Raw genomic sequence first — 16,915 nt, forward strand, 5'->3', positions numbered from 1 at the left:
ACCCCTAGTTTTATTTACAAACATTATGACTATTATGTAGCCATACCTACATCTGTTCGAGTGTTTTTCTTTATCATCATACAAGCTTTGGACCGAGACTCCAGTACTTTTCACGTAATTTTCACTAATAGGTAGTAATTAGCCACGGCCGAAGTCTCCCACCAGACCCAGACCAGAGAAATTAACCCGGGACCTCCCACTAATAAGACCATAGCGAACATCACTGTGCCAGGAGGGTTGTTTTAGTTATATTTGATACAATAAAATCTAATTAAAAATGAAAAATTCAGTTATATCTACGAGAAAAGTAGATTATCACTTAAAAATCAGTAATAGATAATAATAGCTACGAGTAGGGTAGTAGGTAGGTAAATAACTGATAGACAAACACAATCTTGCAATTTGTATATATACATAAACTGTGTGTTCTAAGTATAATAGTTACACTCATATGTTGAGGAAATGTTCGTAATATTATAATATACTAGGTACAGATAAAGGTATATAAAAATTATCGTTTTAGCAATAAAACAATAAAATGAAAATATTAAACTAAACCTCAAATACCTAACTTGCAAGGATGTTAAACCGCAAATCGTAAATACCGTCAGTTTATACCTAACATTAAAATAATAAATGTTCCACTTATTTATATATACATACATATATACTGAGGTACCTAAGCATTGTATAATATTTAAGTAAAATGTCCAACTGTGGAGGAGAACATCGTGCAAAAAAAACGAAGTCAAATCAGCAACCCAAAGGATAAATGCCAATCGATGATACCGAATTAATTAATTATCGGGAGGAAATCTAGGGGTGGCTCTTTCAAAATCAATGAGAAAACAATACGATGCAATGAAAGCTGTCAGAAATAAGAATTACTAAGTCTTGTGCAGTTGGTATGTGAGATTAATGGAAAAGAATCGATTAAATAAAAATCGATTTTTCTTTATTCAAAATTAATGATTTGCCAAAAATCGATTTTGATAGGGTTCCCATTCAGTCGTGGAATTAAGCCAACACTACTTAACCAATAGATACCTATACCTATTCGATGCTGTAACAAGTGTAACTAGACCACGTCACTCTTGTATCTAAGTATTATGCAACAAATAACATGTGATCCATGGCCACTATTGGGTTTCCCAAGTTGGTCTGGACTGAAAACACATGTGATATGAAATGTAACTAACGCTTTTCTCACGTATGCAATCACAAGCTCAGGAGAAGCTTCTGCTAAAATTGTACCTACTTACCAGCTTTTGCTCGTGACTTCGTTTGCGTGATATCATTTATCGCTTATATGTATAGTACCCTGGGGTGATGTTATTACTCATATCTATCAGTGAAAGAATTTTCAGAATCAGATCACTTGTTGGAAAGAGCCGTGTTTTAGATGCTTACCACTAAGACGGATAGACGATAACAAAAGGTTTGACAGGGAGTTGCTGGGCCACATAAGCCGCCCACGGAGTTTGGAAATCCCTTCAAGAGACCTATGTATGTGGACCATCTGTTGAATAATCTTGTCTAGATAATAATTAGCACTTGCGATGCAAATCTGGAAACCTTGAAAGTTTCCCCAGTCTCCTAAGCATCTTCACGGCCGGCAGTATTTCTATACTTGTCAGTTTTAATACCGATACAAGAGGGTGTTCTTCATCATCATAAAGGTGCAATATAATAATGCATAATTATGAATTTTCCCAGATAGATACTGCAGTGCGTCTTACATGTTCACCGAATGCCCAATTTCTTTGCTGATTGTTGGTATCTTCCTTCTGGGAAGGTTGCCCAACTTTGGTAAAAATATTTTCCAGGAGGTGGGCCAGGGCCCAGAACTTGCGTAATCCAATGATGAGTTTTTGGATCTCAACATACCTATCCGGACCCAAATAGTTCGGCACACCTTCATTATTCAGTTATTTTACTTTTTGTCTTTTGTATGTTGATAAAGAAAATTATTTAATAATGATTTATTATTTACATATTTATAAAATGTCTTAGTATCATATAAACTAATTTACCGCTGGGGTATTACAGTGGAAACTAATACGAAGTTAGCTGATAACCGTCACTAAGGAGTCAACGGAACGCGACACGTAAGCCATCGGTAATCCCATATTTTGGTCGATAACTTACACACATTACTCATTGGAAACGTATGAATAATAGTGTAATATTAAACCACTTGTCGCCAACAGTTACGATGCAAAACACCATCGAAAATACACCCTTATAAACATAAGACATAAGAACACGAAACTTTAACAAGCAAGTTTTCAAGTGCAACTGTAACTTGGTCGCCACAGAGTACAAAACGCACGTGTCATATGATATACGACCGTATTTGTTTTAAAAAGTAATTGTTTAACAAAAATGTAGTTACTATTTACGGGTAGAGGCTTTTATTTTTTTTATACGAGTTTTATTTCATTAAGAAAGATAGGATCGTACCACCCACGCTCAAACGCCATAATGACTTGCCATATCTAACCTCGAGTACAGTCGTAGGCAAAAGAGTTATAGTACCGTTAGTCATGGCCTGATTTGGGGGAATGACGAATGAGATTTGATGCGAGACACAAATATGGATAATATTAATTGATGTTTCTGCTGACACATCATTAGGTTCATCATATCGATGTCAAATTAAAAAGTTAAATATCTGAATGATTTGGAACTCTTATATTATTAACTAAGCAAGTATATTGTGAAACACATTAAGAATTGACAAATAAAAATTACGATTAATATTTACTTAAATACGAAAGATTTTAGAAAAAGTAGATAAATATTACGTGTATATATTTTTTCTAAGGTTGGTTATAAAATGTTGGCAAAAAATAATTATTCTTCTTGATTACAAAGATTGGTTTTATTTCTGCAGTACAATCGCAGAAAAAGTATATAAGTAGAAATAATTTGTAAATCTTATTTTGATCTAGTTTTATGTTAGACTCACGAGAGCCACATAGTCACACTAGTGACTCAGCTCTTTAGATGAAAATTAAAAAAACGTAAATGTACATATTTAAATGATGTGACTTGTGCGCTCGAGTGTCCGGGTTATATTACATTGCGTAGTGAGCCGGGTTCATGTACACGGGCAGGAGAAAGTTGTAAAGGTCGCGGTAATTATAATTATAACGATATCATGTATAATAAGAGAGCTTTAGATTTGTGAACAGCTGAGCTGACAGCTGCTTTGTCTCAGTAGCTCCTCCCAGTCATCTAGAATGTTCTAATTTTTTTTGATACCAATTCTTTATGTGACCTCCAAAATCGGTGACAGCTTTTTCATCACAATAGCTACATTTGATCCATATGATATATCAGTTTTTAAACTAATAGCTTTTATATAATGGGTTCGATCAATAGGGTAGGGTTCCAAGGTGTTGGAATGGCTACCTCACATAGTTGGAAAACCCCAAAGAAGAGTGAATAGACAACTTCTAGGCTAGCGTGCTTTACCTAGGCTGCATAATCACCTACTCTGGTGTAATAGCAGTCAAGCGCATGCCTGTATAGTTTTTAACAAGATAAAGTTGAAAACTAAAAAACTCAGAATTTTTTCCTCTTTCATTTGACAATCCCCCTCGATACAATAGCAAAAAAAATTTGGAGACCCCCCTTTTTTCATGTAACATCCGTTAGGTAAATTTATTTCGTATAAAGTGTAGCCTATGTCACCCGGACTTTTACGACGAATCGATTGACACCTCATTCATCAAAATCGGCCTAGTAGTTCAGGCGCTACGGTGGAACACACAGAATCTGGATACAAACATACATACCCACATACATACATACATACATAGACTGCTAAAATCATAACCCTTCCTTTTGGCTTTGCCACAGTCGGGTAAAAAAACATCGTTGTATTCTAGTCATAGAAATTAATACCAGTTGATTTGAATTAGCTCACGTTACGTGTTATTGGTATGTTTCTAGCCTTAAGCAAGACTTGATTAAAGAATGTGAGGAAAAAATTAGATATTTGTACCGTTTAGCAGTTTACACTAACTTCATTAGTGCCTGATTGCTCCAGCTTCTAATGAAGCTATTAGTGCAGCGGTGCTCATATTGACTGCGGAGTATGTGGCTGTAGTATTTCGATATCGTTCTACAGCATAGACATAGGTTTTAGTGCATTTTTTAAATCCTTTTAAAACTTACTAACAAGGAATTGCAAATAAGTTAAAAGAAAAGTACCTATCTGAAACATGATCGTACACGTCAATATAAGCATAAAGGGTAATTGTTATGATAAAGCTAACAGATAGCATACTTTTTAAGTTACCATAGATAAATTATAAACTTTTGGGAACTTACCTCTTAATAAATAAGTAGAGTTCAAAGCCTAAAATTATCTAAATGAAAATATGGTTTTCTCCGAACATTGACAATGTAAATTAAAAACCACGAAATACATTAGAAGAAATAATAATATGCTAATACAAATAGCTCGGTGTGATAGATGTTAAATGGTTAAGAATTTTTTGAGCTAGTCGTCCCGAATTTGAAATTCAAATCGTCTGCAGCGAAGGCTGCTTGTTTGTGATGAGTCATCGACAAAGGGTTTAACTTCGCTCCTTTAGTATCAAATGAAATATTGGTTATATTAAATTAGCAGTTACAGGTACCTATTCAGAATGTGTTCCTATACTAGTTGATGCCCGCGATTTCATCCGCATGGATTTGGGTTTCCAAAATCCGGGGAAAAAAACTTCCAAATAGTGAGCAACTCTTTTCGTACAGTAATTAACTTTCTGTTCCTGTTACATGACTAGGATCGTACATCGTTTTTGTACTCATTAACTGAACTATAATGTATGAACCTAATGGATTTTGAAAACTGTGATGGAATGTATTAAATATGAGACAATGTATTAAACACAAGCTGGAAAGTTAGCAGAAAATCACAAGTTTTCTACAACGTAAGCTTTAAAAAAGTGGATATAATCACTTACCTAGCATTTTACTTAAATCTGCATTATGGAGATCTGGGTTCTCATCAGCCAGTTTCTTCCGCTCCACCTTCGCCCACACCATGAAGGCGTTCATGGGTCTTCGTATCCTGGCTTCCTTTAAAGCCTTCGCCTGTCCCATTTTGGTAGTAAACGGAGCACGAGCGTATTGCTGAGGGGAATAGTCTCTAGTTTCATATGGACTTCTATAATCATACTGGGCTCTGTAATCCAAGCCATAGGGAAGGGTAGACCAGACGACTAGTTCTGGACTGGTCTGCTCTTGGACGGAATCGGTGCTATTGTCTACTGCTCCTTGGACGTATTGCTCGTAGCTTCTGTGGTAGGTTGGTGGTGATTCGATGCCCCCTCCACCGGAATCCATCATACTGTGGAAGAGAGATAATTGGTTATTATTATTATAAATAAATAAATGGGAGCAAATAGCTGATGATGCTGGTGTCTTTTTTTTTTATAAAATATAGCCAGCAAACGAGCAGGTGAACCCATCTGATGTTAAATGATTACAGCCACCCATGAACATTTGCAGCACCTTTCAGGAATCATCGTGCAAAATGTCGGAAAAAATACTTGAGTACGGAACTCTCGGTGCGCGACTCAGACTCGCACTTGGCAGGCTTTTATTCAGACTGAGATCTTACGAAGATGAGAGACGATACAGTCTAAAATGGCCCTGGTATCGCAGTTTTTACTAAACCCACGCCTATAATTGGTTTCTACACGGCATCATGGCAGAACAGACGGCAAATATTTGTCGATATGATGTGATTCTAGTCACTGCCGTATAGCCTCCCATAGATTGCTTTTGCGACACCAGCAAAGCTGGCGGCTCGTAATCCATCTGTATAATACGTAAATTGTTCGGTCACAGGTTGTCTCTCGATTTCAAAATCAAAGGAAAGTACCGTGCACCTACATGCGATGGCAAGTTTTCTCGGAATACCGCAAGAGGCGCCACTGTGGGAACATCGCGTATTGTTCCCGCGATTTCACTTCATTCTTCTTGAAGTTACTTACGAGCATATTTCTTGTGATACGCATGTTGGTACCTAGGAGTTCTTAAAACGATATTTCCACTTTATCAAAGAAGAATATTCTAGAAAAAAATCTATCCTAAACTAAATTCTAACTAGCAAACCACTAAATTGACAACTGTTTTTAACCCCCGACCCAAAAAGAGGGGTGTTATAAGTTTGACGTGTGTATCTGTGTATCTGTCTGTGGCATCGTAGCTCCTAAAGTAATGAACAGATTTTAATTTAGTTTTTTTTTTGTTTGAAAGGTGGCTTGATCGAGAGTGTTCTTAGCTATAATTCAAGAAAATCGGTTTAGCCGTTTGAAAGTTATCAGCTCTTTTCTAGTTACTGTAACCTTCACTTGTCGGGGGTGTTATAAATTTTTAATTTACACTTGTATAAATTTTGATTCCTATTATTATCGTCATTTTCTCACATCTGTATTGCTGAATCTTACAACCCGAGTATAAGTAAAGTAAGACTGAATAGGCAACTTTTCAGCAACCGCGTTACGTCTTCGACAGCATCATTTGCAATCTGATGGATTGTGAAGCGTATGATAATGTGTAAACCTAGCTTGTGGCCACAAGATCGTCTGCGTATATTTACCTATATGTTTTCTCAAAATCCTTTTTTAGGGTTCCGTACCTCAAAACGAAAAACGGAAGTCTTATTTGATCACTTTGTTGTCTGTCTGTCTGTCTGTCCGTTTGTCGTGTTTATTAAAAACCTATAGGGTACTTCCCGTTGACCAAGAATCATGATATTAGGCAGGTAGGTAGGTCTTACAGCACAAGTAAAGGGAAAAATCCGAAAACCGTGAATTTAGGGTTACATCACAAAAAAAAATTAAAAGTCTGACTCGCACTTGGCCGGTTTTTTTTGGAGGATGGGGTCTACGTTATATTATTATTATTTCAATCAAGTGAACTTGTTGACAGAAAACAGTTTAGCACAAAAGGCTCAAGTTATGTAGGTATATTGGTTCCAAAGTTCCCACTGAGGCGCCAGTACTGATATTCTGCGAAAGCTGGGTGTCATGTTGGTGCGATAGCCGGCAATTTCCTTTAATTTTGGAATCGCATATCGGCTCACGTTACCCTCTGTGTGGCAACATTTTTATGGCTAATGTTATGTGGTAGGTGTAACTGTGTGGCCTCTATTCCTAGAAATTACGAATAAAATTCGCACTGGTAGGTAAATAATAATTAAAAGTGAATTTATAATTGGAGCATCGCAAACTATCAGCGTTTTTTTGAAAGATGACGCCGTTTGCGGATTGGCTCTACAAATGCCACTCCCTGGGTACTTTACTATGAAATAAAATTAAAATCGGACAAACTTAAAAGGTATAATGAATGAATTTCATAGAAATATCAGAGCCCTGAATTTTTTCAGGGTAGCGCGTTTAATCTTAGACTCGTTTTACTTCCAGACTCTCGTATTTTGTGATTCCGTAGGCCAAAAATTATGCCTCCCATTATTGAGAAAAACTATACACATTCAAAAGCAAATTAAATCAGAATTGCGGAAATCTATAGGAACCAGTCGTCGACATTCCCAGCTCGAATTGCGGCTTGCTAAGTTGAAGGAGAAATGGGCGCAGCACGTCATAGCATGGAAACATTGATCCCAATATCGTAGAGTGTGACCGAAGAAACCCTAGATATGGCTCAGGACATCCTTCAACAAGTGTAAATTAAAAATTTATAACACCCCCGACGATCCAAAGTATTTGAGTTTTCCAAAACATCATTTTCAAATAAATAATTATGTATCTAGGCAACGTCCATCTTGACAGCTTGACAGCTTGACATTTGTCAATTGACATAATATTATGAACCTAACGGTTATATAACCTTCTTTTCTACAAGAAAACTAGAAAAGAGCTGATAACTCTTAAACGGCTGAACCAATTTTTTTAGATTATAGCTAAGAACACTCTCGATCAAGCCACCTTTCAAACAAAAAAAACTAAATTAAAATCGGTTCATTCGTTTAGGCGCTATGATGCCACAGACAGATACACAGATACACAGATACACAGATACACAGATACACAGATACACAGATACACAGATACACAGATACACAGACACACAGATACACACGTCAAACTTATAACACCCCTCTTTTTGGGTCGGGGGTTAAAAACTAGACAGTTTGCCATTGCTGTAGCATTCATGCTCGGTTAACAGGGCTGTCTCCGTCACTCGTTTCTACTCGTTTCATACAATCGTAGTTCCAATTTCATTTGAATGTTAAGCAACCAAAGTCCATGAAATTTTGCAGACATATTCTAGAAACTAATATCTGTGTCTGTGGTGTTTTAGATTTTTCTAAAAATATGTATTTTTAAAATTACAGGTGCTCAAAGATTTGTATGAAAATTTTAAGACCGCGTAACTTTGAAACCGAATATTTTAACAGAAATCTGGAAAACTACAGACATAGATATTAGTTTCTAGAATATATGTGCAAAATTTCATGGACTTTGGTTGCTTAGTATTCAAATGAAATTGGAACTACGATTGTATGAAACGAGTGGAAACGAGTGACGGAGAGAGCCCTCTTAAAACCTTAACAAGGTTCTCTCCGTCACTTACTCCATACAATCGTAGTTCCAATTTCATTTGAATATTAAGCAACCAAAGTCAATGAAATTATGCAGACATATTCTAGAAACTAATATCTGTGCCTGTGGTGTTTTAGATTTTTCTAAAAATATGTAGATCTAAAATTACAGGAGTTTAAAAAGTATGTGAATTTTTAAGACCGCGTAACTTTGAAACCGAATATTTTAACGGAAATCTGGAAAACCACAGGCATAGTTACTAGTTCCCGGAACGTTTCTACAAAATTCCATTGAGTATGATTGGTTAGTATTCTAGTTAGAGACGAACTACGTTTGTATGGAGCGAGTGACGGAGAGACCCCTCTTAAACACCTATACCATCAAATTAAACTAAATTCTGCGTAGGCTTCATAACTTAGCTCCTATATCGGAGTCGATCGTTACGACGTGTCAGCTTGCACAGTTTCCTGATATCGTTATATTCTCGATACTCGAGATAATGACGCTCAGGCTAAACGACACCCGCTCGAGATTTTAAGAATTCCGTGCTTTACTTGAACACTGGCCATGCTTATCGTGTAACCGAATCGGTCTTTCTGATATGATTTATCGATAGGCACCTACAGTGTGGCTGAACTAGCGAATGATCTGGGTTGTAGCCTATACCAGGCGGCTCCTAGACATTCGCTGGTTCGGCTATACGAGGCACCCTTCATGCAACCGGGCGGGTCGGCGGGGTTGCGGATCGCCGGCGTCCCCAGGACCCTGGACAAGAAGGACTGCTACGGTACCACTCCCAACACCGAGCAGTGTCCAAGTAACCCTTTCCCGTGTTCCCCCAGCCTACTCCTAAACCAAATGTCCTATCATAAAAGTCCCTCAATTAATCCTAAACTCCCGCACACTCCACACTCACTTACACACAGAGACACACACAAACACTACTCAGATAACACACAAACTTTTAAAAAACAAATGGCGGATCTTAAAACTAATTTCGGTCTCCTGGTGGGTAGCGGCTCAGTGCCCAAATCCCACCCTGGCACCCAGGCGACGTCTACCGACGGCGCCCAGGGCCCAGGCTGCCCCACCGTATCAGGAGGGGGCAAAGACCCGCAAACCATCGGTTCGACAATGATGAAAACAACGACCTCGGCTACTAACATGGACATGTCCTCCCTTGCCGAAGCGATCCCTGTGCCTGCCAGCGCAAGCACATGGACGCTTGTGGCCCCCAAGCAAAGACGGAAAAACAAGGGGAACAGGACAGACAGACGGACACGAAAACAAACGGACACACAGGCAGACGAACAGACGGACAAATTGAAAAACAGACCGACGGACGGTAGGGAAAACGGAGGCGGGAAGCGAAAGGAACCCGACTGCCCAAGCGCGGACGCCAGCCACTTGGCCGGAGGAAGCAAAGGTGGAAGCGAGGGACGACCCCCACTAAGTGGCGGCCGGCCTTCTGCGGACACTGGCGCAACCCCTGGCTGTTCCGCAGGCGAACAGGCGAGCGGGCAGGTATCGGCCCCCGATCGCAACCCTAATGCCTCGGGGAAGTCGAGCACCACCACTGTCGGGGCTGGGCAAACCGCAGTCGAGGACAGGGGGAACGATGGTGGTCACACTGACCCCGACGGGAACCCAACCCAGGCGCGGGGCGCAACGGGCCCTGGCGGTTCCAACACCGCTCGACCCCCAACTACAACAACAACAAAAACAACATCCAACAAACCAACAGATAAAACAGACGCAACAAAGACCTTGAACCCACCTAAAGCGAGGGCACGCCCGCGCTTTAGGAAGCGGAACAGGGGACAGACAAAAGACAGACAGGACCCCGGGACGTCATCGAGTCAGACGAACAAGAAAAGAGACAGACTTGACGACACGATTTCACCCAGGGGGGAACACAAACGCGCACGGACTGACGACAGACACACCCGAGATGCGAAGGGCTCCTATGCCACAGCAGCCCAATCGCATCTGAGCGTCGCTGTAACCACCACCCCCAGAGTTGACCTTACCCAAGATGAGGCGAATGCCATTCAGGCCCAGATACAGAAGGCGATTTTCGCGGCCTGTATCGAGCCTCTGGCACCAGGCCAAACCCGATACGCCCCGGCGTTTGAGGGTAAGGCCTTCCTCAGCGAGGGTGTACTAAAAATGTGGTGCCACGATGACCAAGCCTGTAACTGGCTCATAAACGTGGTGCCAAAACTCACATCACCCAGGAGCGGAACAGGGCTCACTGTGATAAAACAGACCGAAATCCCAGTCAGGGTTAGGTCGGGACTTTATGTCCCTGACTACGACGGGGAGATAGGCCAGCTACACCAGGTCCTATCTCACCAAAACCCATGGTACGGAGTGTCACAGTGGACCCTGTTCAGCTACCGTAGAACAACCAGCAGCCCTCCTGGGGTGTTCCTAATATTAGGAATCCCCAATGTAGAGCTGCCAACGATTCTGGCGCGCGGCAGGAAGGTCGCCTATTCCACGGGCTCCATCTACATCAGGTTCTTCACGAGTGAAGGACTGAGTGATGTACCGCCCGGGCATGACTCAGCGCCTGAAACTCGAGAGGAGCCTGATGCGGATCGGGACATGGATGTGGATGGACCAACCGGCCAGCTCCCAGTGACACCTGAGCCTTCCGTGAGTGCTGTCCTAGACAATATCGAGGAAGTGCTGGCGGACTCCCGGATCAATACGAAATCACGGGAGAGGAAGGCGACACACAACGCTCCAGACGCAACAGCCCCCGCCGAACAACCACCGGCGCAGAGGGCGACAAAATAAAAATCATCCAGACCAACCTCCAGCACAAACATCTCGCCACGGCCACGCTACGAAGGCAGCTGGAGGTTGAACCCGAGACCATCGCACTGATCCAGGAGCCGTGGGTCAGGGGTAAAACCATATGCGGTTTCGGAAGCTGCAATGGTAAGATCTTTTCACATTGCAATGACGAAGCACCAAGAACATGCATTTACATTCCGCGCTGCATTACAGCGTCACTACTAACACAATACTGTTCCAGAGATCTGACAGCAGTAAAAATAAAAAATGGAATACAACAGGGCGTGGGACTACCACCAAGACCAGTGGTCCTAGTCTCACTCTACATGCCCATAGAAGACCGAATACCAACAAAAGAACTGGTGGACCTCACAACACATTGTGAGGACAACGACATAGATCTAATTATCTCTGTCGATAGCAACGCACATCACAACCTGTGGGGATGCACAGCCAACAACAAAAGAGGTGAGAATCTCATGGACTTTCTACTAACAACCAACCTAACAATTACTAACAAGGGCACTGAACCGACTTTCGTGTCGAGTAGGTACCAAACCATAATCGATCTAACCTTAGCGTCAACCAGAGCTGCAGACCAAGTAACGAACTGGCATGTCAGCGACGAGCCTTCGCTCTCCGACCACAGGCGGATATGCTATGAGCTAGATCTGATGATAACCCAACACGCACCAAAGAGAAATCCAAGGAAAACTAACAGACTAAAATACAAAACCTTGCTAACGCATCAGATAGGTACAAACAAACCTAACGACATCGACGATATCGACAACATCGAACAAAACGTAAACAAACTAACGGAGTGCATTAAGACAAGTTATGAACAAGCTTGTCCTCTGAAGAAAATCAACACAAATCGACTGCCAAAAAACAGCTGGTGGGGCCCAGATCTGGAAAGAATGAGGAAAAACCTCAGACATCTTTTCAACAGAGCAAAAAACACCAGACAAGAACAAGATTGGGACAACTACAAGGAAGCCCAATACAAATACAACAAACGCGTCAGAGAAAAAGACAAAACCGCGTGGCAAAAGTTTTGTACAAGCATAGAGTCGAACGACACTGCAGCCCGCATACGTAAGATTCTAGCAGACGACAACACCCGCACACTCGGCTCGCTGAGGAAAGCTGACGGAACATACACGAAGGATGACAAAGAAATAAGCGAAACGCTCATTGAAACGCATTTCCCTGGCTGTAGAATAGTAGACTCAGCAGACTGGGAACACAACCTAGGACACCATCCCACAGATGAGGATTGGGATCTTGCTAACAACACAGTCACGCGAGATAGAATCAGCTGGGCTATTGACACCTTTCACCCTTTTAAATCAGGGGGGACCGACAAAATTTTCCCTGCACTTTTACAATGGGGAAAACTTCAACTGACACCATGGCTGGAAATAATATATAAGGCCTGTATAGCATACAAATATATCCCAACAGCCTGGAGAGAAGTAAAGGTAGTCTTTCTACCAAAACCTGGAAAGAGTGACTACACTTTACCAAAGTCCTTCAGGCCTATCAGCCTTACATCATTTCTACTAAAAACACTAGAGAGACTGGTTGATCGGTATCTCAGGGATGGAACCCTAAGACATGTACCCCTACACTCACACCAACATGCTTACAGCACTGGCAAATCAACGGAAACCGCTCTGCATTCCGTTGTTGGCAAAATTGAACATGATCTAGAAAACAAACTATCAACACTGGGTGTCTTCATTGATATTGAAGGAGCTTTCGACAAGACAACCTTTAATAGCATAGACAGGGCCTTGGGACGATACGGGGCGCCAAGAACTATACGCAGCTGGATAAGAGCATTATTAGAACTAAGAATCATACAACTAGATATCAACGGAGTCACAAAAGGCATAGTAGCGAGAGGCTGCCCTCAAGGAGGTGTCCTATCACCAATCTTGTGGAACCTTGTAGTTGACGACTTGATAAACAAACTAAACACAAGCGGATTTTACACCATTGGTTATGCTGATGATCTCACCATCTTAATCAGTGGAAAACTAGAGAACACATTATATGAAGTCATGCAACGGGCATTGCGCGTAATCGAAAGATGGTGCAATGAAAATGAACTCACCGTAAATCCAAAGAAAACAGAGATGATTCTGTTTACCAACAAAAGGAAAATAGAGCTAACCAAACCACCAACTCTGTTCAACACAAGCCTCAAACTGTCAACTGAGGTAAAATACCTTGGTGTGACTCTGGACAGCAAGCTCAGCTGGAAAAGGCATACAGAAGATAAAATTAATAAATCGCTTACGATACTAAACCAATGTAAACGCATGCTGGGGAAAAAATGGGGGCTTAAACCAAAGATAATAAAGTGGTTATACCTAGCGGTAGTAAGAAGCTCATTAACATACGCCGCTTTGATATGGTGGCCGAGAACTCTTCTTACGACCGCCCAGCAAGAACTACAGAAATTTCAACGACAAGCATGCCTCGCCATTACAGGCTGCATGAGTACCACACCAACAACAGCACTTGAAATCATACTGGGGATCCCGCCCCTACACTTACAAATCAGAGAAGAAGCAACGCTCGCAGCCTTGAGACTGAAAACCTCAGGTCTATGGAAAGAACAGAACTCAAGGCACACTAAAATTCTAGTGCAAAGCATAACCAAAGAACCACGCCTGGAGTGGAAATGTGACAGAACCAGGAAACAACACATACTGGACAAACCATACAAAATATATCCAGAGATAAACATAGATACGAAGTCAACACGGGATGCAATAGAAGTGTACACCGATGGATCCAAAACAAAAACTGGCACAGGAGCAGGGGCCTACTGCCAAGAACTAAACATGAAAATAAGTCACACACTCGGTAAGGACAACTCTGTCTTCCAAGCAGAGTGTGTAGGCATTACAACCGCAGCCATAGCAATGGCAAATCGACAGGTAAAAAACTTTAAGATTAACATTAACTCAGATAGCCAAGCTGTTCTCAAAGCTTTGGCTAAATTCTGGACAACCTCCGAACTCATACAAGACTGCCATAAGGCTCTGGAAACACTCGCCATGTCGAATGATATCACCCTACGGTGGGTCAAAGGACATGATGGGGACCAGGGAAACGAGGCAGCGGACGCATTAGCACGCAAGGCCACGACGCTGAAGGTGACAGGGCCTCAGCCTATTGTACCCATACCCTTCAGTGAGTATAAAACTTGGTTGCATGAACTAACACTTAAGGAGCATTCCCAATTATGGGCAAACGCAACTGACTGCAGGCAAGCCAAAGAGGCTTTCCCTAACATAGATATACGACAAACTAACAAACTACTCCGCCTGGACAAAGGTAAACTTAGGAAGGTGGTGGGACTCATAACAGGGCATAGCCCACTAAACAAACACCTTTTCGTTATAGGTGTTACCGACAGTCCTCTGTGCAGGGCCTGCATGGAGGTCGATGAGACGCCGACACACGTGCTCCTGGAGTGCATGGTCGTGGCAGAACAACGAGAACGCCATTTGGGTTCCCCAACCTCACTCCATGAAGTCCTCGGCAACCTGGGCGGTCTACTTGGCTTCTGGAGCGAGCTTGGATGGCTGGAGTGAAGACTTCGGCGGGGAGGGGCAACGCACGCACAACAGACGGAAACGTTTAAGTGCGGAAACCAGCCCAGAGAGAAGAAGAAGAAGAAGGCACCTACAGTACAGTGAGATTTCTATATTAACTACCAACTACCTTATTTTCCTCAGGGTGTACCAGAGATCTCGTCTCTCATAATGTTGCGGCTACATTAAGATAAACGTCAATGCCCAACAACGCCATAATTATCGCGATAATCAACGCGTTAAACTTAGTGGCCACACTTGAACGGTTAACATCTAATCCCAATTCAATTGGGGTTAAAATCGTCTAACGCGAAACGGCATTGTGAATGACGTTGTACGTTGATCGTGGGTACATTTTCGTTTAACGGGAAATGCCGTTGAACAGCGCGTTATTGGCCGTTAATGTGGCCGAGAGGGGTAACAAATATACAGTTTTATATGCGATCACTTCACAACAATATGCACACATATTATTGCACAGCATAAATTTCGCGTCCCCGAATAAAAAATCCCACCCGACCGATTTGAAATGAAAATAAGCATTTTTAATAAAAATATCAAAGAAAATATATTGTGCTGACTCTACACGCCATTTCAAGATGACAATCTCTCGCAGTCACATAACACCGACAAGTTATGTGACGTCCTCTAATAAAGTTCAGCCAGCAGTCAGCTCAATCAAAACCTTGATTTATGACTGCAAAATAATAGCCATGCTGTAGGTACGCACTAACACCTACGTGTTTAACATGATTTTAAATTAAACGATAGTTAAATTTAATCGCGAGGATAATAAAATACATTCTACTCTTAACTTTGACGTAGTCCTAAACTAAAAAAAAAATATTCATGTTGCAGAATAGAGAGGCTGAAATCCAGAAGTTTTTTTTACTGTGAGGTAGGTTTGCGCCAAGCCTACAAGCCAAAAGCTTGTAGGTTTTTAGGCCAGCCTAAACCATTGGACCTAGAAAGCTGCACAGAGGTTCCCTTTTGAAATGTTGACAAGGAATAAGACAGAATTTTTGAAATTTCTACGGAAACGAAGCCGCGGGTGATCGCTAGCTTATTATACATAGATAGAATTAGACAAATAATATTTAGAATTGGTAAGCCTACCCGTGCGAAGCCAGGATGAGTCAACTCGTAGATTATACAAGTGTAAATTAAAAATTTATAACACCCCCGACAAGTGAAGGTTACAGTAACTAGAAAAGAGCTGATAACTTTCAAACGGCTGAACCGATTTTCTTGCATTATAGCTAAGAACACTCTCGATCAAAGCCATCTTTCAAACAAAACAAACTAAATTAAAATCGGTTCATTCGTTTAGGCGCTACGATGCCACAGACAGATACACAGATACACAGATACACAGACACACAGATACACACGTCAAACTTATAACACCCCTCTTTTTGGGTCGGGGGTTAAAAAAACAGAATTTTCAACAGATTACGAATGAAGTTTACAATAAATCTAACATGTTTTCACTCAGCGATTTGTTTGGACTGAGCGGAATGCGTTTTCTAAGAGTCTGTTCGATTGTGCGGTTTTTATTTATGTTTGCACGCAAATTATAAGAAAAACAATGGTAGGTATCTGATCGACTGTTTACCTGTAGATGAGGTAAATAATAATATCGATGATCACACTAATATTATAAAGGCGAAAGTTTGTGTGTGTGTGTGTGTGTGTGTGTGTGTGTGTGTGTGTGTGTGTGTGTGTGTGTGTGTGTGTGTGTGTGTTTGTTACTCCTTCACGCAAAAACTACTGGACGGATTTGGCTGAAATTCAGAATGGAGATAGATAATATCCTGGATTAGCACATAGGTAACTTACTCTTTATCCCGGAAAACCAAAGAGTTCCTAGGGGATTTCGAAAAACCTAAATCCACGCGGACGAAGTCG

General features: G+C 41.4%; 1 protein-coding gene across 1 annotated transcript in view; it reads right to left on the reverse strand.

Annotated features, from left to right (window-relative positions):
* The window catches only part of LOC123865157 (putative transcription factor SOX-15), a 146,504-nt gene that overhangs the window by 104,613 nt on the left and 24,976 nt on the right, over positions 1-16,915 (reverse strand). Inside the window, exon 3 of the mRNA XM_045906023.1 lies at positions 4,980-5,365. Coding sequence (XP_045761979.1) covers positions 4,980-5,365 — 386 coding nt within the window. The remainder of the gene's footprint in view (positions 1-4,979; positions 5,366-16,915) is intronic.

The sequence above is a fragment of the Maniola jurtina genome, chromosome 5, assembly GCF_905333055.1.
Source record: "Maniola jurtina chromosome 5, ilManJurt1.1, whole genome shotgun sequence".
NCBI lineage: Eukaryota > Metazoa > Arthropoda > Insecta > Lepidoptera > Nymphalidae > Maniola > Maniola jurtina.